A 23,830-nucleotide genomic window follows, 5' to 3' on the forward strand; every position below is an offset into this window, starting at 1 on the left:
TTATAGTTGACTTAAAATGTCCTCATGTGGTTAAATAAAATTATGTGGCTCCATGGTGTTCCCCAGATGACGTTTTTCAAATTGTCTGGTCCAGGAAATCCAAGTTTGGAAGCCATTGCCTTAGCTGGCAGATTTTCACAGGTGCGGAAGAACAATGTTTGTGATGTTAAAAACCTTTAAAGGCGGCATCATCTGAAATGTTGGGATGGGCAGTTCAGATACACATGCCCCTGGGGACCCACAGGGCATCTTGAGTGACCCCAGCCTCCCTTCATGGGTCCGGGCCCCACGGGCTTGTTACCTCCCAACCTCGCCAATCATAGGCGCCTCACAGTGTGTGTGTGTTAAAAACACTGACTTCAGGCCCCTCCCCTGGAGAAGTGTCAGGAGATTTGGGTAAGACCAGGAATCTGTCTTTAAAACAAGCCCTGTGTCATGATTATGATTAAGTGCCTCTTCAGTCTTGGTGTATAGATACCTCAGCTCTCTCACCTTCCCAGGGGCTAATTCCCACACCGGTGTCTTCTGCGTCTATCACAGCTCCTCGACAGGATGGAGCTCTGTTGCCCCCTGTGGCGGGTGGCGGAATGATACACCCTCTACAGGCAGCCCTCCCTCCGCTGTGTCACCTCCCACTTCACAGCCTGGGTTCCCTGCAGCTCCCAAATAAGTGACTTGCCCTGGAGTCCTTGACTCAGGGTCTGCTTCGGGGACTCTGACCAAACACACCCAGCATTCATCTCCCTAAAGCCAATCAGAAAGCTCCCTTCCAAAGGAGCCCTGGCTTCTTTGGTGTCTTTGCTTAACCAAATCCCTCTTCCTTGGATAACTGGAAAACATGACCCAATTCCACACCTAGGGTAGGATTCCATTCATTCCTGTGGGCCCAGTTCTGGCTCCTTTCTCTACACCAGCTCCACCCAAATGGTTTTTATCCATTTGTAAAGACACCTGAGGTGGAGAGATCAGGAAGTAGGGGGTCCCCAAGCTTACAGGAACTCCAAGTCTAATATCAAGCCAACCATAAAGGACTCGTCCAACTAAGAGTCCTGCCATGGACGGTGGCAGCCAACTCTGGCTCATACTTGTCAGGCTGCTCAGAGTGACCTCAGAGTCTGAGGACCTGGTCCTCTAAGGCTTGGGCCCAGATGAGGGAGTTCAGCCTCTCACGCCCAACCCATTCCTTGCCAGAGCTAACTGGCATTCAGGCTGGGCTGCTAATGGCATGCAAATTTTCAATATAAATATAAAAGCAAAGGTCATTTTATTCTGCCCAGGGAAGCAGGCACACATGGGCAATCATGTTTGGAAGATATAAATGAAGCCAGTGGCACTGAAGAATGAAAATGCTTTCTGTGGTAGGAGGGAAGGTGTAGGCACTAGTGTGTATCTGGCTCACCCTCTTTTGTACACATAAATGGCCTTGAGATGAGAACTTCCTCTTTGGCTTCTGCATTCACTTTTCCCTTAAGTATCATTTTATTGCAAATTGAGAATATGCAGCCACTGTTCCCACCACTGGGCAAGAGTTCACTGCCTTCACACCCACTGGAGACACTGTCATTCACCTTTGTTGTGCTGGCCATTAAACAAATAAAAGTCCACTGGTACCTTTATTGTTGTCTTGATAACCACCTCTGTACCAGGAAAGGATGGAATGAATCGTCTGACCCTGCAGGACTAATAGCTTGACAAACAGATTCAACTAATTTTTATTATCCTAACATTCAATGCAAAAACATTCGTCTGTTTATTTCGTTGGCAACCGACATTCATCATAGGCCAAAATCGAAATAACACACTCTTCTGTTTAGGTAAGTTAATCTCGTGGATGCAAACAGAGTGAATTAACAGCACCTCAACTCTAACCCTAACCCTAACCTTGGTATTAAGTAGAGACATGAAAGGTGCCTGGATACTTTCTGACAATACTGTCCACTCATCTGAGTGAGGCCTTCAAGGCCCTCCCCTGATCTGGCCACAGCTCACCTGTCCTTCCCCTTCCTCCTCACCCACCAGCTCCATCCCTGTGCTTCCTCCCCTCACACCTCATCCTCTGCTCACGTGGTCCCCACAGCTTGGAATGCCAGCAAAGCCGCCTCCCCACCTGTTCCAGCCCTGCTTATCTTTTTAACAATAAGCCCCCAAATCACTTCCTTGTGGAAGAGCTCTGGTAAGAATTTATTCTTTTTCTTCTACAAGTACGCATGTGTATGTTAAAAGTATGCATGCCTGTTTCTAGGGATGTTCAAACCATTCCATGTAGTTAAGGGGTTCTCATCCCTTGTCTATAAAAAGTAGCATATGACTTCCTTTAAGGAAATTTTAGTTTTTCAATAACATACAGCTTGAAAGGTGAATGTTTCTTCAAATGCTACTTTTGAAATTTCTGCTCTAGTTCAAATGGGATTTATAAGGCATTTCAATACTCCATAAAGCTTCTTAGTCAAGAAAGGTTACTAAATTCACAGGTAAAACAACTGGTTGTTTAAAGATTTACTTTCAAATCAGCCAAAGTTTTGCTCATATTTATTTTTTGCTAACAGATTCATCAATCAAAATTACCTTCTCATAATCCGTTGATAGGTCAAACTTCTTCTGTAAAACTTTTCTTAAAATATCTGGGGGAGAAAAGCCACAAAACAATGGCACAATTACTTTTTCAGTAAAAATATAAAATGCATATTTAGAAAATAAAGGTCTATATGTGCTCAAAAATTATTGAACCTCAATAAAGTACTCTTATACTTTTATTCCTCTTTCTTAACGCAGGTAAATAATTGACCTAATGAGGCTCTAACCAGAAGCAAAGAATGGAGAACAAATATTTTCGACCTATGATTATGCCAGTGGCAAAATTAGAGGGTTGCCATCTTTAAGAGTTTTCAATTTCTCACAAAACACCTTAATATTTACCAGCAAACTACATATACCTCATTAACAGTCACTAATAAAATGTTACATTGATATTGCTAATTCTTTTTTTGTCAATAAATCAAGTTTAATTAATTATTATTTATTAAATTTCCAACACCGCCACACCCATATGTTGATTCTGGCTGCTCAGCCATACAAACTACAAGAGCAGAGCGACAGAAACCATATGGTCTCCAAAGCCTCAAATCTTTATTATCTGGCCCTTCACAGAAAAAGTCTGCCCTCCTGATCTATATGAACATGTTGACAGGACACTGAATCACAAGGTTTAAAGTTTTTTTTTTTTTTTTTTTTTGCTTTATCACAAATTTAATCAGTTATATGTATACATATGTTCCCATATCCCCTCCCTTTTGCGTCTCCCTCCCACCCTCCCTATCCCACCCCTCCAGGCGGTCACAAAGCACCGAGCTGATCTCCCTGTGCTATGCGGCTGCTTCCCACTAGCTATCTACCTTACGTTTGGTAGTGTATATATGTCCATGCCGCTCTTTCACTTTGTCACAGCTTACCCTTCCCCCTCCCCATATCCTCAAGTCCATTCTCTAGTAGGTCTGTGTCTTTATTCCTGTCTTACCCCTATGTTCTTCATGACCTTTTTTTTTCTTAAATTCCATATATATGTGTCAGCATACAGTATTTGTCTTTCTCTTTCTGACTTACTTCACTCTGTATGACAGACTCTAGGTCCATCCACCTCATTACAAATAGTTCAATTTCATTTCTTTTTATGGCTGAGTAATATTCCATTGTATGTATGTGCCACATCTTCTTTACCCATTCATCCGATGATGGACACTTAGGTTGTTTCCATCTCCGGGCTATTGTAAATAGGGCTGCTATGAACATTTTGGTACATGTCTCTTTTTGAATTATGGTTTTCTCAGGGTATATGCCCAGTAGTGGGATTGCAGGGTCATATGGTAGTTCTATTTGTAGTTTTTTAAGGAACCTCCATACCGTTCTCCATAGTGGCTGTACCAATTCACATTCCCACCAGCAGTGCAAGAGTGTTCCCTTTTTTCCACACCCTCTCCAGCATTTATTGTTTCTAGATTTTTTGATGATGGCCATTCTGACTGGTGTGAGATGATATCTCATTGTAGTTTTGATTTGCATTTCTCTAATTAGTAAAGATGTTGAGCATCCTTTCATGTGTTTGTTGGCAGTCTGTGTATCTTCTGTGGAGAAATGTCTATTTAGGTCTTCTGCCCATTTTTGGATTGGGTTGTTTGTTTTTTTGTTATTGAGCTGCATGAGCTGCTTATAAATTTTGGAGATTAATCCTTTGTCAGTTGCTTCATTTGCAAATATTTTCTCCCATTCTGAGGGTTGTCTTTTGGTCTTGTTTATGGTTTCCTTTGCTGTGCAAAAGCTTTTAAGTTTCATTAGGTCCCATGTGTTTATTTTTGTCTTTATTTCCATTTCTCTAGGAGGTGGGTCAAAAAGGATCTTGCTGTGATTTATGTCATAGAGTGTTCTGCCTATGTTGTCCTCTAAGAGTTTGATAGTGTCTGGCCTTACATTTAGGTCTTTAATCCATTTTGAGCTTATTTTTGTGTATGGTGTTAGGGAGTGATCGAATCTCATACTTTTACATGTCCCTGTCCAGTTTTCCCAACACCACTTATTGAAGAGACTGTCCTTTCTCCACTGTACATTCCTGCCTCCTTTATCAAAGATAAGGTGACCATATGTCCGTGGGTTTATCTCTGGGCTTTCTATCCTGTTCCATTGATCTATCTTTCTGTTTTTGTGCCAGTACCATACTGTCTTGATTACTGCAGCTTTGTAGTATAGTCTGAAGTCAGGGAGCCTGATTCCTCCAGCTCCATTTTTCGTTCTCAAGATTGCTTTGGCTATTCGGGGTCTTTTGTGTTTCCATACAAATTGTGAAATTTTTTGTTCTAGTTCTGTGAAAAATGCCAGTGGTATTTTGATAGGGATTGCATTGAAGCTGTAGATTGCTTTGGGTAGTAGAGTCATTTTCACAATGTTGATTCTTCCAATCCAAGAACATGGTACATCTCTCCATCTATTTGTATCATCTTTAATTTCTTTCATCAGTGTCTTATAATTTTCTGCATACAGGTCTTTTGTCTCCTTAGGTAGGTTTATTCCTAGATATTTTATTCTTTTTGTTGCAATGGTAAATGGGAGTGTTTCCTTGATTTCACTTTCAGATTTTTCATCATTAGTATATAGGAATGCCAGAGATTTCTGTGCATTAATTTTGTATCCTGCAACTTTACCAAATTCATTGATTAGCTCTAGTAGTTTTCTGGTAGCATCTTTAGGATTCTCTATGTATAGTATCATGTCATCTGCAAACAGTGACAGCTTTACTTCTTCTTTTCCAATTTGGATTCCTTTTATTTGCTTTTCTTCTCTGATTGCTGTGGCTAAAACTTCCAAAACTATGTTGAATAAGAGTGGTGAGAGTGGGCAACCTTGTCTTGTTCCTGATCTTAGTGGAAATGGTTTCAGTTTTTCACCATTGAGGACGATGCTGGCTGTGGGTTTGTCATATATGGCCTTTATTATGTTGAGGAAAGTTCCCTCTATGCCTACTTTCTGCAGGGTTTTTATCATGAATGGGTGTTGAATTTTGTCGAAAGCTTTCTCTGCATCTATTGAGATGATCATATGGTTTTTCTCCTTCAATTTGTTAATATGGTGTATCACGTTGATTGATTTGTGTATATTGAAGAATCCTTGCATTCCTGGGATAAACCCCACTTGATCATGGTGTATGATCCTTTTAATGTGCTGTTGGATTCTGTTTTCTAGTATTTTGTTGAGGATTTTTGCATCTATGTTCATCAGTGATATTGGCCTGTAGTTTTCTTTCTTTGTGACATCCTTGTCTGGTTTTGGTATCAAGGTGATGGTGGCCTCGTAGAATGAGTTTGGGAGTGTTCCTCCCTCTGCTATATTTTGGAAGAGTTTGAGAAGGATAGGCGTTAGCTCTTCTCTAAATGCTTGATAGAATTCGCCTGTGAAGCCATCTGGTCCTGGGCTTTTGTTTGTTGGAAGATTTTTTATCACAGTTTCAATTTCAGTGCTTGTGATTGGTCTGTTCATATGTTCTATTTCTTCCTGATTCAGTCTTGGCAGGTTGTGCATTCCTAAGAATTTGTCCATTTCTTCCAGGTTGTCCATTTTATTGGCATAGAGTTGCTTATAGTAATCTCTCACGATCTTTTGTATTTCTGCAGTGTCAGTTGTTACTTCTCCTTTTTCATTTCTAATTCTATTGATTTGAGTCTTCTCCCTTTTTTTCTTGATGAGTCTGGCTAATGGTTTATCAATTTTGTTTATCTTCTCAAAGAACCAGCTTTTAGTTTTATTGATCTTTGCTATTGTTTCCTTCATTTCTTTTTCATTTATTTCTGATCTGATTTTTATGATTTCTTTCCTTCTGCTAACTTTGGGATGTTTTTGTTCTTCTTTCTCTAATTGCTTTAGGTGCAAGGTTAGGTTGTTTCGTCGAGATATTTCCTGTTTCTTAAGGTGGGATTGTATTGCTATAAACTTCCCTCTTAGAACTGCTTTTGCTGCATCCCATAGGTTTTGGGTCGTCGTGTCTCCATTGTCATTTGTTTCTAGGTATTTTTTTATTTCCTCTTTGATTTCTTCAGTGATCACTTCGTTATTAAGTAATGTATTGTTTAGCCTCCATGTGTTTGTATTTTTTATAGCTCTTTTCCTGTAATTGATATCTAGTCTCATAGCATTGTGGTCGGAAAAGATACTTGATACAATTTCAATTTTCTTAAATTTACCAAGGCTTGATTTGTGACCCAAGATATGATCTATCCTGGAGAATGTTCCATGAACACTTGAGAAAAATGTGTATTCTGTTGTTTTTGGATGGAATGTCCTATAAATATCAATTAAGTCCATCTTGTTTAATGTATCATTTAAAGCTTGTGTTTCCTTATTTATTTTCATTTTGGATGATCTGTCCATTGGTGAAAGTGGGGTGTTAAAGTCCCCTACTATGATTGTGTTACTGTCGATTTCTCCTTTTATGGCTGTTAGTGTTTGCCTTATGTATTGAGGTGCTCCTATGTTGGGTGCATAAATATTTACAATTGTTATATCTTCTTCTTGGATCGATCCCTTTATCGTTATGTAGTGTCCTTCTTTGTCTCTTCTAGTAGTCTTTATTTTAAAGTCTATTTTGTCTGATATGAGAATTGCTACTCCAGCTTTCTTTTGGTTTCCATTTGCATGGAATATCTTTTTCCATCCCCTTACTTTCAGTCTGTATGTGTCTCTAGGTCTGAAGTGGGTCTCTTGTAGACAGCATATATATGGGTCTTGTTTTTGTATCCATTCAGCCAATCTGTGTCTTTTGGTGGGAGCGTTTAGTCCATTTACATTTAAGGTAATTATCGATATGTATGTTCCTATTCCCATTTTCTTAATTGTTTTGGGTTCGTTATTGTAGGTCTTTTCCTTCTGTTGTGTTTCTTGCCTAGAGAAGTTCCTTTAGCATTTGTTGTAAAGCTGGTTTGGTGGTGCTGAACTCTCTCAGCTTTTGCTTGTCTGTAAATGTTTTAATTTCTCCATCAAATCTGAATGAGATCCTTGCTGGGTAGAGTAATCTTGGTTGCAGGTTTTTCTCCTTCATCACTTTAATTATGTCCTGCCACTCCCTTCTGGCTTGTAGAGTTTCTGCTGAGAGATCAGCTGTTATCCTGATGGGGATTCCCTTGTGTGTTATTTGTTGTTTTTGCCTTGCTGCTTTTAATATGATTTCTTTGTGTTTAATTTTTGACAGTTTGATTAATATGTGTCTTGGCGTATTTCTCCTTGGATTTATTCTGTATGGGACTCTCTGTGCTTCTTGGACTTGATTAACTATTTCCTTTCCCATATTAGGGAAGTTTTCAACTATAATCTCTTCAAATATTTTCTCAGTCCCTTTCTTTTTCTCTTCTTCTTCTGGAACCCCTATAATTCGAATGTTGGTGCGTTTAATGTTGTCCCAGAGGTCTCTGATATTGTCCTCTGTTCTTTTCATTCTTTTTTCTTTATTTTGCTCTGCATTAGTTATTTCCACTATTTTATCTTCCACCTCACTTATCCGTTCTTCTGCCTCAGTTATTCTGCTATTGATCCCATCTAGAGTATTTTTCATTTCATTTATTGTGTTTTTAATCGATGCTTGATTCATCTTTAGTTCTACTAGGTCCTTGTTAACTGTTTCTTGCATTTTGTCTATTCTATTTCCAAGATTTTGGATCATCTTTACTATCATTATTCTGAATTCTTTTTCAGATAGACTGCCTATTACCTCTTCATTTGTTAGGTCTGGTGGGTTTTTATCTTGCTCCTTCTCCTGCTGTGTGTTTTTCTGTCTTCTCATTTTGCTTATGTTACTGTGTTTGGGGTCTCCTTTTTGCCGGCTGCAGGTTCGTAGTTCCTGTTGTTTTTGGTGTCTGTCCCCAGTGGCTAAGGTTGGTTTAGTGGGTTGTGTAGGCTTCCTGGTCGAGGGGACTAGTGCCTGTGTTCTGGTGGATGAGGCTGGATCTTGTCTTTCTGGTGGGCAGGTCCACGTCTGGTGGTATGTTTTGGGGTGTCTGCAGACTTTTTATGATTTTAGGCCACCTCTCTGCTAATGGGTGGCGTTGTGTTCCTGTCTTGCTAGTTGTTTGGCATAGGGTGTCCAGCACTGTAGCTTGCTGGTCGTTGAGTGAAGCTGGGTGCTGGTGTTGAGATGGAGATCTCTGGAAGATTTTCGCCGTTTGATATTATGTGGAGCTGGGAGGTCTCTTGTGGACCAGTGTCCTGAAGTTGGCTCTCCCACCTCAGAGGCACAGTACTGACTCCTGGCTCCTCAATTTGGGATGATTTGTTGTCTATTCATGTATTCCACAGATGCAGGGTACATCAAGTTGATTGTGGAGCTTTAATCCGCTGCTTCTGAGGCTGCTGGGAGAGGTTTCCCTTTCTCTTCTTTGTTCTCACAGCTCCCGGGTCTCAGCTTTGGATTTGGCCCCGCCTCTGCGTGTAGGTCGCCGGAGGGCGTCTGTTCTTCGCTCAGACAGGAAAGGGTTAAAGGAGCAGCCTCTTCGGGAACTCTGGCTCACTCAGGCCGGGCGGGAGGGAGGGGCACGGAGTGCGGGGCGAGCCTGCAGCGGCAGAGGTCGGCGTGACGTTGCACCAGCCCGAGGCGCGCCGTGCGTTCTCCCAGGGAAGCCGCCCCTGGATCCCGGGACCCCGGCAGTGGCGGGCTGCTCAGGCTCCCGGAAGGGCGGTGTGGACAGTGACCTGCGCTCGCACACAGGCTTCTTGGTGGCGGCAGCAGCAGCCCCAGTGTCCCACGCCCGTCACTGGGCTCCGCGCTTTCAGTCGCGACTCGCGCCCGTCTGTGGAGCCCCTTTAAGCAGCGCTCTTAATCCCCTCTCCTCGAGCACCAGGAAACCAAGAGGGAAGAACAAGTCTCTTGCCTGTTCGGCAGCTCCAGAGTTTTCCCGGACTCCCTCCCGGCTAGCTGTGGCACATTAGCCCCCTTCAGGCTGAGTTCTCGCCGCCAGCCCCAGTCCTCTCCCTGCGCTCTGACCGAAGCCTGAGCCTCAGCTTCCAGCGCCGCCCGCCCCGGCGGGCGAGCAGACAAGCCTCTCGGGCTGGTGAGTGCCGCTCGGTACCGATCCTCTGTGCGGGAATCTCTCTGCTTTGCCCTACCCAGGTATGTGGGGAGTTTCTTGCCTTTTGGGAGGTCTGGGGTCTTCTGCCAGCGTTCAGTAGGTGTTCTGTAGGAGTTGTTCCACGTGTAGCTGTATTTCTGGTGTATCCGTGAGGAGGAAGGTGATCTCCGCGTCTTACTCTTCCGCCATCTTCGTTTTAGGAATCTTAATCATCAACTTTCGGTTTAAAGTTTTAATGTGACCAGTGTGCATGATTTTTGCTGGTTAACTTATGTAAGCCAAGTTTGACTGACAGCACCACTAGCCACAGGAAATAATGAATCTCTAAACTCTAAATGTGATTTTTCTTTTAAGTTGGAAAATGCATAAACATTTGCATGCAGATTAGGAACATCAGATTTCCTTAGGGAATTGACTCCATTTTTCCCTACTGTTTTTTGCCCCATAGCTCATGAAATTGCTTTCTTAATTATTTGGAACCACAAATGCAAGTTATTCTTTAATACTTCTACTTTTACATAATATTTTACAAATGAAAGGAATCTTACAATTAACCTAATCCAAGAGCTCTTAACATGAGATGTCCCTCTCCGTCTCCAAGCAGTGCAAGAAAAACCCAAAATGCTAAGCAAAACTGAATTTTTCTGTGCATGCTCATTTGGGGCTTTTTAAAATTCTCACATAGGTCAGGAGCCACGTCGTATCCTGATTCCCCCATCTGGTAATGATATAGCATAGCTGATGGCCAGATAGGGAGGGTGACGTCTAAAATCAGTGATTTGTGAGGCCAGACCCAGGCCCAGGTCTTCCTTCTCCTGGTGCGAGGTCCTTCCCACACTGCACATTGCCTTCTGCCCCAGGAATGAGCTTCTGGAATGCTAGGACTGTATCCCATATAAGCACTTCCAAAGTATACTACTGGGGTTCGCAAATGAAACCCCACGGTGAACCCTTTTTTAAAGCAAAGACATTCACATGTACAGGCCAGGAAACAAAGCAAGCCACTTCCCCACAGGGCCTTCTGGAAAACAACTTCCCACCTGCACAGAGCAGATAGATACATGGAGCAGACCTGTAAAGGATGTGCTGCAGGAACAGAGATTTTCAAACTGGTAGGGAACCCTGGGAACCCTCGAGTTTCTCCAAGGTACCTTGGGGGCAACCCAGGATCACAGGCGTTCTCCGACCTTGAACCAGTCTCTTTGCTTTAGCCTGCTGCACACACGTAACAGGCGTTGCTCTAGTAGAGCTCTGTGGAGGTGAGCCAATGCCAGAGAACATGGCTTGTGTACCCATGGCAACCTCTGGGAAACAGTGACATTCCTCTCTGTCAAACAGATGCCCCCATCAGTTTGCTTGAAGACCCAGCCCCTCCTGAGTCCTTCTGTGATGCTGGTGGTCCTGGGTGCCCCAGGCATGGTCTCAGCTACATCTAACGACAACACTCACTGGCAGTTGATCCCTGTCCTTTGGCTGCCAGCTGGCCCTGACCCTCTGGCAAAGCTGATCCTTGCTGTACTGGCTAAAAACCCATCCCAAGACTTTGGAGCAGAGATGTTCTCCCTTCCCGTGGTTTACAGTAGCACTGTCTTACAGAAATCTATCTCAAGCCACATAAGTAATTTCAAATTTTCTAGTAGTTCTATTTAAAAACATGATTAATTTAAAATTAATTTTAATATGTTTTACTTACTCCGAATATATGCAAAGTAGTATCATTTCAAGATATCATCAGTGTAAATATTAATGAGCTATTTACAGTCTTATTTTCATACTAAGAGTTCAGAAGCCGTTGTCAATGCCCTTTAGTTCAGACAAGCTACAGTTCAAGGGCTCCATGGCCACACGTGGTTAGTGTCTCCTGCACTGGACAGCACAGGCTCAGAGGCGGCAGGTCACCCTACCCACTCTCACCCCGGAGCAATTCCATTTCCCCCAAAGCCCCAAGGCCTCTATCCGTTTCCTTAATGCCCCCTCCTTCCTTTCCAGCATCCCCTGTCACAAAAACACAGAATGGGCGTCATTCATGCTCAGGACCACAATATCCATTTTTCCCTTGGCTTCCCTGTGTATCTCTAATGAAGCGGCTCTTAACCAGGGTGAGTGAACATCACAAATGCCTGTACAACACAACCCAAGCATCTTTACTTGACAAGCCCCGACATTAACCTGCTGCTCACACCTCATCTGGGAGCCCATGGGACCCCACACTAGGAAATTCCATCTCAGATCTAATAGGTTCACTGCTGGTGAGAACTTTGAATCAATTATGGTCCATCGCAGAAAGCACGTGGAAGAACCGGGGTCTCACTTCTGCCCCACACTTTTCATGGGTCCCAAGTGTCAGACTCGTTCTACTGCATCCCAGTCCTTTGCCTTTGTCTTTCCTGGCCAGCCCACAGAAGGCTTCTGGTGGAAACCGTCTCAGCCTCTGGATCGCCTGCATCCTCATGCTGGAGGGGGCCATGGACAGGATGTGACCACTGGTTGGCCTGCGAGCTGGACCCAGGCACTCAGAAGCTGCTCACCCCTCCCCTGCCCTTGGAACGTCCGTTCTGCCCACCCATCCCACACTAGGAGCTGGGTTCAAGGATGCAATCTTGAGAGAGTAATGTGTAGTTGAGACCATCTGAATGGTCTACATAACTGAATCCAGTTGCGACCACTACATAAACTTTTAAGATTCAGGCAGGTGGGTGCGGAGATCTACTCATCTTGCAGCTGCTCAAGACAAGCCTCGTAAGTAAGTTCCCTTCCTTCTTAAACCTGCCACTGTCCCATCTGGAGGGGTCCACCTCTTTCTCAGTCCCTCCTTGCCCCCAAGTTTCAGATTTCACTTGGGTCCCTCCTAAGGCTGCAAAGCAACCCCTCAGCAAATTCCAGGGCTCCAGAACTGTCTGTGGTATGGATGCTGCACACAATACTTCTTTACCAAAAAAAAAAAAAAAAAAATGCTGCTTCCGCTCCAGAGATCAGACAGGACCCCTGAATTCTGTGACTGGTCCCTGTATTGCCTGGTGGGTATTAGCCATTAGCACGCAGGTGGCACAGAGCCCCAAACAGAGAACACGCAAACTGGAAACCTCGGCTTAGCCTTGGTGCTCACCAAAGGTGACCATACCGTGACCAACACCAGCTCTGAGAGCTTCCAAATGAACAGATTCTACCCTAATATTCTCCATTGTGTCTACCTGCTTCTTCTCAGCCCTGAGAAGGCGTGCACAGCTCAAAGCAGGTTGTAAAATGATGTCATGATGGCAGTGGCTTCTGTTTGTTGCACGAATCCTGGTGACTTAAACCTGACCCAGTCTTTGGGTCATTCAACAATATTCAACCACCATATTAAGCGCCTACAGGGTGCCAGGTGCTGTGATCATGATAGAAAAGAGTAAGACCTCTTGCTTGAGAAACCACGGTCTTCTCCTGCCCTCCGTGAGACTTCAGTGTGGACAGTAGTGACCCCTTTGTCCTTCCAGAGCTGAGGGAGGATCTGCTGAGATGGGGCCTGAAAGGCACCGAGCACCAGACTGGACAGCTCCAGGAGGCCGGTGAGTTCTCCTTGTCCTGAGCTCGGAGGGCGGTCTGGCCACCTTTTTCATGCCCTGCTTCATTTCTCACTGTATCTTTCCATGTTCTTTTCCATAACATAATAGTTGCCTCTTAAGGTACAGCAGTGGGAGGGAAATATGTAAGCAGGCAGATGAGAAAGTTATTTTCATGGTAGAAGACTGTTTCTCAGCATCTGGCTCTGTGGGTCTTCCTGGAATGACAGGGACTGTCAGCCTCTCTGTGCTCAGCCCCTAGACCTTACAGTGTCTTCTTATCTGGGACTTACTTTAAATTTCATGTGATGATGGAAATTAAGAAATGTTGCAGCAAGAGCGAATTCTGACCCCTTGGTTATACCACCAGGTTACAAAGTAGGTTGGTTTTGTTTTTGGCTCTTCGTCTGTGTGTGCGTGTGTGTGTGTGTGTGTGTGTGTAACTTCTCTATGAGTTTTTTGATGTCTGAAGCTACACAAACAACAGAAAATAAGAAAAGTGCCTTGTGCAGGATCCATCTATAACAGACCCATCTTCCTCATCTTTGACAAGATATTTGTTCCTAACTGGTTTCTTCTAATACATATGTAGGTTCTGAACCAAGCCAGGCAAAGTGCAAGTTCACTTTTGGAATGTTCTCTCATAAAATGGATAGAGAACTTAAAAACCCCAGTTGTTGGCAGGTGATTTATCAGATTTGTGACAAATTTAAGTGCTCCTGGAAAGATTTTGCTGATAATATCTATTTGACAACTCAATTAAGTTAGGTCTCTTAATTTAAAAATGTACCATGGGCTTCTCTGGTGGCGCAGTCATTAAGAATCTGCCTGCCAGTGCAGGGGACACAGCTTTGATCCCTAGTCCGGGAATATCCACATGATGCAGAGCAACCAAGCCTGTGTGCCACAACTACCGAGCCTGCGCTCTAGAGGCCGTGCTCCACAACTACTGAAGCCCGTGAGCCTAGAGCCCGTGCTCTGCAACAAGAGAAGCCACCGCAATAAGAAGCCCGCACACTGCAACGAAGAGTAGCCCCCGCTCACTGCAACTAGAGAGAGTCCACGCACAGCGACTAAGACCCAACGCAGCCAAAAAAAAATGTAGCACACCTTTCATCTTCTAAATTGTGTTCCTGCCATTTACTGGGAACAGAATCTCCCAAAAGTGCGAAACTATATTAAAAAGTATTTTTGATAAAGATATTTTTATTTCTGATATAAAATAGACATTTAGTATGTTGTAAATCACTCTACTATATGTAAAACAATATTATTGTAATGCAGTTCTTGCTAAAATATTATGTAATGTTATTTTTGTTCATAGTTGTTAATTTTTCTGCCAAAAGTATTCTAATTTTAGGTTGTTTTGTTTTAAAAGGCTTTTAGAAAAGCCTTTTAGTCAAGTCTTATATTCAGGTTATTTTAATTTCTACCTGATGTTTTCTAGTTTCTTTGACCAGATGCAACACTATAGGATTATTAACATTAAACCTAAAATTAAGTTATAGACTTAGAAGCATTATGGTGTAAGCATTAAAATTAGAGAGTAAAATGTTCAGAACAGGTTTTTCTTTATGAACAAACATTAGAGGGTGAATCATTTTTTTTTCCTAAATGTCAGGTTAAATTTGTTATTGTACTTAGAACTCTTATTAATAAAAAATTACCCACACACAGAGTTAGCCCTCTTGGGCACTTAAAGTGTTTACCTGGAAATGTGATTAACTAAGAGCATAAATAGTGTTAAGTGTCCCCCTGTGGAGACGCCCACAGTGTCCACCATTGACCCCCAGTGGCACTTTTTTATACTCACAAGGTCTGGGGGTCTCTGTACTAAGAAAGACTTAATCTGTTAATTTGTGCATTAAATCAACACTGGTCAAAGTGAAAGAGATTATTCACATTTTTACTAAAGCTATTAGTTTTATAAGTAGAATAAAACGATATTCAAGTTCAATTTAAAGTCCTACCAACACTGGACTTCTAAATACATAACTTTAGTAAATTAAACATTACTTAAAACATAACTTTAATTGTTTCTTTCCAGGCACAAAAGACTTCCCGTCTACACCAAATTCCTGAGAGGATGAGGGGCAGGTAGGCAAACCAAGTGGAATGCCTGACAAGTCCTGATAAAACACAAACGTAGACAGTTTGAAAAGCGTGAACTTCTTGGATGTGCTGGCATGACACCCGGAGTGGAACAGCTAGTGGCATTTTGTCCTGAGAAGGGTGTTTAGGGCAGTGCTCTGTATGTTACACTAACCTGAAAATGTTGGCGTCTGTCCTTCACCTCCACCCTTGTACTGCACACACTTCACTGCTCTGCCCTCTCCAGTTCTTCAGCCTGTGGCACCAACGGAGTGCTCAGCAGAACCATGTGTGGCCTCAGTTTCCTTGGCCCACAGCTTGATTCCCCAGCCCCCCTGCAGTTAGGTGGGGCCCCGTGACTTGAGTTCTGGCCAGTGGAATGTGGGTAGACAGGCGTGCACATCACTTCCACTCCTGGCCTCTACAACCTCCTGTAAGACCCTTGATGGTCGCTCACTCGACCCATCTACCCATCACCCACTGGAGGAACCAGTGGAGAAATCCAAAGCCCAAAAGGATGACGGAACCATTACAGAGTGCCCAGCCTTCACCACTCCATCACTTCTACATTGGACTGAGCTGTTAGAGAGAAATGTTTTCATCGAAATTTGGGCTTGTTTGTTATAGCAAATGGTGTCACTTACCCTAACTAAAAAAGCCTTAGCCAATTAAGACCCCCAACATTTTCCATTGCAAGCCTCCTCTACAAATAGCCTAACCTGCTAGCTTTGACCAAACAAAGGCAAACTCACTTTTCTCAGGAGCAAGTATACACATAAATAACATAGTAAACTAAGACTTACTGAAGCCAGTAGGATGGCACTAACATAAACCAGGATTTTAAAAGACATCTTCATTCAAAGATCAGATTTTCTGTATTCATGATCCAGCAATCCCACTCCTGGGCATATATCCGGAGAAAACTATAATTTAAAAAGATACATGCACCCCGGTGTTCATTGCAGCACTGTTTACAGTAGCCAATACAGGGAAACAACCTAAATGTCCATCGACAGATGAATGGATAAAGAAGATGTGGTAGATATATACAACAGAATATCACTCAGCCACAAAAAAGAATGAAATAATGCCATTTACAGCAATATAGTTGGACCTAGGGATTATCATACTAAGTGAGGTAAGTCAAAGACAAAAATCATATGATATTGCTTATATGTGGAAGCTGAAAAAAAAGATACAAATGAACTTATTGACAAAACAGAAATAGACCCACAGATATAGAAAACAAATTTATGGTTACTGAAAAGGAAGAGGGGGGAGGGATAAATTAGGAGGATGGTATTAACATATATACACAACTCTATACAAAATAGATAACCACAAGGACCTACTGTATAGCACAGTACTATAGCACAGTAGGGAACTGTACTCAATATTTTGTAATATCTATAAGGAAAAAGAATCTGAAAACCAATATATATGTTCAGTTTTATATATATATACATATATATATATATATATAACATGACATTGTAAATCAATTATACTTCAATTTAAAAAATTATTTTTTAAAGAATTTCTGTATTCATAAAAGAATGCATGAAATGGCATATGAACCCAGAAAAATCACTACAAAATGCAATGCAGTATAGCTCAGATAAACACCCTTGCTGCCTGCTCCTCATCCATGGGTCTATAAAGCCTTGGTAGTCATTAGTAGGCTTAGCTGATAGGTCCATAAGCCTTTCAAAAGCTTCACTACCAACTGAATTTTCCTCATCTACAAAACATATGTTCATAATCAGTTTAAACCACGAATTCAAGCATGTCTCTAGTGCTAAACTATTTATGTAAAATACTCTCAGGTAACAGTATTATCCTGGGAAACGTGCATCAGATAAGGAGTTAAGACTAAGTGGATGTAAGATCTTGGTACCCTCTCCAAGAGTTATGTGCACAGGGTGGCTGGTAAAATGGGTTGTGAGCACCAGCTAACAGGTTCAGGCTGTTCTTTCTGGAGGAGAATGCAGATTTAAATCAACATGCAGGGCTTTCCTGGTGGCGCAGTGGTTAAGAATCCACCTGCCAAGGCAGGGGACACGGGTTCGAGCCCTGGTCCAGGAAGATCCCACATGCCGTGGAGCGACTGGCGTAGGTGTGCTAGCAGAGCGCATCTGAGCAGCCCTGTCACCACCATTAATGGAAACTCCTGATAGCCTAAGCCCCCAGCCAAGTCATCGGGGTCCAGTTAATGCGAGGACAGGAGATCACACGTCCTCTCTGAGGACAACCGACCTTGAATGATGGCCCTGAACAACCCCCCAAATCAACTTATGTTTGGTGTGTGCAAAACTAAAAGGCAAATAAATATATGCCTTTTGAAAAGATTTCCATCAAAAACGACAGAACTAAATTAGTTTGTCACTCGCAAGGTTAAGTGTTGCTTCTCTGAAGAATGTACTTTAGCAAGGCCATCTTCCAGCCGCCTGGTTTGGTTAAATGTGTTCGCTGTCCTTTGACTTTGGAATGAACGTTACCCACCCGCTCCTTGGCTCACATCTTCCTTTGGCTGGTGTGGATGAGGATTTGGGGACCCAAACGATGCAACTGCCTCAGGTCCTGGAGTTCACCATATTTCCTTCTGGAGCGGCTGCAATGAGTCTGTCCAAATTTAGTACTTGAGAGAATGCATTTTAACAACCCCTTCAGGCAGCCACAGTCCTGTACCTTTCAGTTTCATGGAGCTCTTCCTTCTGCTGTTCAACTCCTCCATCAACATGACTAAACCCTTTGGTTTGGTTTTTAATAAAGGGATTGATGCTTCAGACATTTGGAAGCCAAGCTGGGTTTATTAGAACTTATCAAAAGTATGCTCCCTGCCTCCAAGTATATAATCAAGTATTCCAGAGGGCGAGCCCCCTTTCCTGTATTTAAAATACAATTCGATCACCCTTGGCGCGGTTTTTCCCTTCATTTCAGCTGTCAGCACGTGACTGTGCAGTCCTCCTTTAATTGATTGGACCAGCTTCCCTGCAGGACTGACACACATCAGCTTGCATGAGAATTCACGATGGCACTCACTTGCTCTTCCAGAAAAGAGCTCAGAAAAATGCTGCACAGGAAGCAATTCTTGGAAAAGCATCTGGGACCAGTCTGGCCCTTGTAGCCTTCCGCCAGCCACATGTTCACACAGATCCGTGCCGGGGGATTCTATTTCACTGTTAGGCCGCATGCAGCCAAGCCTGTGACTGGGCAGACTGGCCCTTAAATCATGCCAAGCGCTTTTAGAGGAAGCAGACTCTCACGTTGCACAGGAGCAGGGAGACCTCTGGGGGATCCTGAAGCTCGGAATCCTTGACCAAGATGCAAGTCGCATAAGGGCTCAGGGACCTGTGGCCTCCCTGACGATGGGACGGGGCTGGGAGGGGGCCGCTGGGCCTGAGACTAAGACGGTCCAGCAGTTGTGTTGCCACCACTGTTGAATCCAGGCAGGCAACATGGCCAAGGTACCTGTGGAGTCCCGGAGTTCGTTTCCGCCCCTAAGATATTCCTGGAAAGCGTCATTTGTCTCTGCTGTTCATTTAAGGAACATTGGCCTTGAGGATGTTTGAATCACATTTTTTGGTCTGCACCAAGGTGCACATGATCGCACAGACACTCCCATGAGAATGTGAATCAACACCACCCCATTTTGTTCTGTCATGTGACAAAAGAAGGCTCAGCTATTGACCATGGCCTCCCCCAAACGAGGGACAGAGAATGGAACTAGGAGCAGAGTGAAGGGGGATTTTTTTTCCTGTATATACTTTGATCTCACTTGAATTTTTAAGAGAATATTAAAAAATTTTTAAACAAAGTTCTTTCAGTGACATACTCTTCCACCCCTTTCCCAACACTCTCCTCACCAAAAAAAACACAAAAAGACAGAATTTATAATACTATCAAGTTAAAAATTCTAGTTCCTGTAAATGTAAATCAGAGTTGACAGTATCTTGTGTAGGAGATGTGATCCGGAGCCATTTTTACAGTATGTCAGCATGTAGTATTTGTCATTTAAAAAAAAAAAAAAAAAACCTGAAAAGAAATGAGGCTAAAATATGTAAAATTTTAGATGCTTGCCAATAAATAATCATTGGAAAAGTAATAATCAAATATTCAAGACTTAGAAAAGCCCCAGTTTTGTCCCAACAAGTGTGTGGTCCAGGCAAAATATACTCTTCTAGTGTTTTGTTACTAATGCACCAAAAGCACCTTTTTTGTGGTTTTGTCTCCACCCTTTCTGCTCGTGCCAGCTGAGCTGTACAATCTCCAAGAGTCTCTGTTGTTTGTTCCCAAACCACTTTCTGTTAGTTGTACTTATTGGTGCAATTTCATAACGTATTTAAATATTATGTAAACAGATAAAACATGACTACAAAAAGCAACAGCTGTTTATACAAATTCTAAATTGAATGTTTTTTAAAACTCAGTCAAGAGGGGTTGTTTTACAAAGAAAAAGAGCTGTTGAATGCAATGTAGGAAAGGCAACTCTAAAAGCCCTAAAAGAAAACCAATAAAAATCTAGAAAAAACATCAGCGCTCACAGTGGTTAAGAATCCGCCTGCCAATGCAGGGACACGGGTTCGAGTCCTGGTCCGGGAAGATCCCACATGCCGCGGAGCAACTAAGCCCGCGTGCCACAACTACTGAGCCTGCGCTCTAGAACCCGAGAACCACAACTACTGAAGCCCATGTTCTGCAACTACTGAAGCCCATGGCCTAGAGCCCGTGCTCCACAACAACAGAAGCCACTGCAATGAGAAGCCTGCGCACCGCAATGAAGAGTAGCCCCCGCTCGCAGCAACTAGAGAAAGCCCACATGCAGCAACGAAGACTCAATGCAACCACAAATAAATAAATAAATTTATTTATTTAAAAAAAAATCAGTGCTCAGTTGACACCACAAATTCTTGTTACTTGAATAAAAGCCAGCTGGAAATCACAGAAGTTGTGGTGCTAGGGAAATTCCTATCCAGAGACTCACACTTGCTTGACATTCAGATTGTTCAGTGGTGAATGAGGACGTAGGAATCTACAAACATGTCCCTCCTACCAGTATGGGGTAGTAGCCAGATAATGGGCAACATTATTGCTTTTCTTGGGCACATCAGAGAGCTGAGGCTGCAAAGCAATCGACTCCAAAGAGCGTCTTGCTACTGGGGAGAGACAAGCGACACACAAGCTATTCCCCTTTTGGTGGTCAGGCAAAAAGAAACTACCGAAAATGTCACAACCCCTTAAAGGCCGAGTGTGAGCTAGCACGTCCCCATGGACTACCTTAAAGGCCCAGAAACATGGAGGAGTTTGCATTTGCTCGCAAACTTCCACTGGGTGCTCGTGAGAGAGACTGGGGCGGGGCAGGTGACTGGAGAAAAGTCCCCTTGGTGGCGGGTGTGCAGGAGGTGATGGGCTGCAGCTGGAGGATACACACAGAGACCATATACTTCCCTGGACATTTCTCTTGGACAAAGCAAAAGCATTAAAGCCACTTGGGGAGGGGCAATGAACCCTCTCTGCCCCATGGCCAAAGGCAAAACTCCATTGTTTCTAAGGTGGGGGTAAGAGCAAAACCCATTTGCTTGTGGTGAAGAGGTTGGAAACCCTTCTGCCTATAGAACACAGGTAAAGGTCCATTGCTGCTGGGGGACAGGGTGGAAGCAAGACCCCTTTGTTCCTAGGAAGGAAAGCACTCTTAGGGCAGAAAAGTTGCTTCTTCCCAACACCAATGCAGATCCAGGTAAGAGTTTGGCTGCCCTGGGGAGGAGGTCTAGGAACACTGAGAAAACCCCACTCCCCAGGATCAGCGAGCAGCATAGGGCCCGTCTAAGCCTGAGACTGGACCAGGATAACAGGGGACCCCCTCTTCACTGCCTCCTACCATGAGCCTGGCACCAAGTGACAAACACCTCTTCCATGAGGGAAGGAGCAAGAGCATGAGGGGAGCCCTTGGTGGCACAGGTGAGCAGGGACTGCTCAGCGATGAGGATGGAGCAGGAACACTGAGGATGACCCCCTGGCAACATGCCAGACCCCACACTACACACAAGGAAACCACACTCCACTGCCCGAGGAATTGAAAGCCTGTGTGTGGTACATTGAAGGTGGTACAATAATAAACTGACACAACGCAGCTCAGCTCCTGATCAGAAGGGCTCAATCTCCCACACTAACAGCCTGATAGGAGAGGAGGCATGCCCACATCCAGGTATGAAGACCGTTCACCTCAGTTTCTACAATTCTACACATAGTGTCCAGCATTCAGGAAAAAATTACAAGACACACAAAAAAGAAAGGAAAAAAAATGACCCATTTTCAAGAGAGAATCAGACCCTGAGATAATCCAGATGTTAGAGAACTTTCAGAGAGGAACTTAAAAAAAAAATTGTTGAGGGGATTTACATGTACACTTCAAGGAAAAATAAAACGCTTAAGAAAAGTATGTATAATTTTCAGGATTCCCCAAATTTACCAACTTTAACTAATCAACTACCAATTATAATCACGTAGACTAAGAGGGCTCTACTCTCCTTAAATTAATCCTAATTTTTTTTTATCATAAATCAATCCAGTGGCAATTCTCTAAGAATTACAATAACATGTCCTGCTCTGTGATCAAGTCTCCAACCTGTGAATTTTATTCCCCTACTTCCATATTCTAAGAGTCTTTTAGAGGAAAGGGCGGGGGGAAGATAAGAGAATATTAACAGGGTACCGTGACTCACCCACTGAGCTAAGTGCTCTAGGCAGTGTGGTAGAGCAGGAAGAGGATGCAGTTTAGAATCAATCAGACTGACTTCAATTTCTGCCTCCAGTACTTAGAAGCTATGTGACTGGTTAGAAAATGAGCCAAATTATAGAAACTCTCTGGGCTTCAATTTCCCCATCTGTAAAATGGAGAGAAAGCAATTGCTATTTATGAGCTTATCAAAATGATGCAAGTTGGCCATCTCACAGAATCTTCCCGGCAATCCAGTAGGGGAAATGATACCATTCCCATTCCCAAATGAGGATGCTGGGGCTCAGAAGGTTGAATACCTTGCATGAGATCACTTGGTTAATAAATGGTGGGGCAGGAATTCAGACTCAGGAACTTTTTTTTTTGTTTGTTTTTGCGGTATGCAGGCCTCTCACTGCTGTGACCTCTCCCGTTGCAGAGCACAGGCTCTGAACGCACAGGCTTAGCAGCCATGGCTCACGGGCCCAGCCACTCCGTGGCACGTGGGATCTTCCCGGACCGGGGCATGAACCCATGTCCCCTGCATCGGCAGGTGGACTCTCAACCACTGCGCCACGAGGGAAGCCCAGGAACATTTTAATGCTGAAGCCCATGCTCTTTCCAGTACACAACCCTGTGTGGATTTGGATTCCAGGTCCAGCTTTGCCACCTATGGGTATGTAGAGTGACTCGTGCCATTGACCTGAATTCTCTACGCTTCCATTTCTTCAGAGGTAAAATGAGTTAATAATACCTACCTTGCAAGATTATTCTAAGCATTGTAAATAAAATGTGTAAATCACTTAGAATAGTACCTGACACAATAATATATGCCCCCAAACCATGATGGTGGTGGTGGTGGTGGTGGAGGTGGTGGTAGCTGGAGTGGTGGTTTATGAAAAGATATGTCTTTGGGCTTTTTAATCCAAGATAAATATTGGCAACACATCTATTAGTGGCAGGTAAGGGCATAAGACTGGGGGATAAGAGACTTTGGTTTTAGTCCTGATTCTCCATTTACTGGCTCCATTATATTTGATTAAGTCTCTTACCCTCTCGGGCCTAAGTTTTATCAGAAGTATAATGACATGGCTGGACTACACTCATAAAAATATTTAATAGACAGATGGAAAGATATGCCATGTTCATGGATTGGAAGAATCAATATTGTTAAAATGACCATACTACCCAAGGCAATCTAACAGATTCGATGCAATCCCTATCGAAATACGAACAGCATTTTTCACAGAACTAGAACAAATAATTCTAAATTTTGTATGGAGACACAAAGACCCCGAATAGCCAAAGCAACCTTGAGAAAGAAGAACAGAGATGGAGGTATCATACTCCTTGACTTTAGACTATACCACAAAGCTACAGTAATCAAAACAATATGGTACTTGCACAAAAACAGACACATAGATCAATGGAACAGGATGGAGGAGCCCAGAAATAAACCCACACACTTATGGTCAATTAACCTACAACAAAGGAGGCAAGAATATGTAATGGAGAAAAGAGAGTCTCTTCAATAACTGTTGTTGGGAAAACTGGACAGCTACATGTAAAAGAATGAAATCAGAACATTTTCTCATACTTTATACAAAAATAAACTCAAAGTGGATTAAAGACCTAAATGTAAGACTGGAAACCATAAAACTCCAAGAAGAAAACATAGGCAGAACACTCTTTGACATAAATCAGAGCAATATTTTTTTGGATCTGTCTCCTAAAGCAAAGGAAATAAAAGTAAACATAAACAAATGGGACCTACTTAAACATAAAAGCTTTTGCACAGCAAAGGAAACCATCGACAAAAGAAAAAGACAACCTACTGACTGGGAGAAAATATTTGCAAATGATATGACTGAAAAGGGGTTAATAAC

The 23,830-nt window shown here is 43.1% G+C and overlaps 1 protein-coding gene across 1 annotated transcript in view; it reads right to left on the reverse strand.

Annotated features, from left to right (window-relative positions):
* PROM1 (prominin 1) overlaps positions 1–23,830 on the reverse strand; it is a gene marked incomplete at both ends in the record, with an annotated part of 118,334 nt that overhangs the window by 68,470 nt on the left and 26,034 nt on the right. Inside the window, one exon of the mRNA XM_079711628.1 lies at positions 2,566–2,621. Coding sequence (XP_079567754.1) covers positions 2,566–2,621 — 56 coding nt within the window. The remainder of the gene's footprint in view (positions 1–2,565; positions 2,622–23,830) is intronic.

This window comes from Hyperoodon ampullatus (assembly GCF_949752795.1).
Source record: "Hyperoodon ampullatus genome assembly, chromosome: 1".
In the NCBI taxonomy this organism is placed as follows: Eukaryota; Metazoa; Chordata; class Mammalia; order Artiodactyla; family Ziphiidae; genus Hyperoodon; species Hyperoodon ampullatus.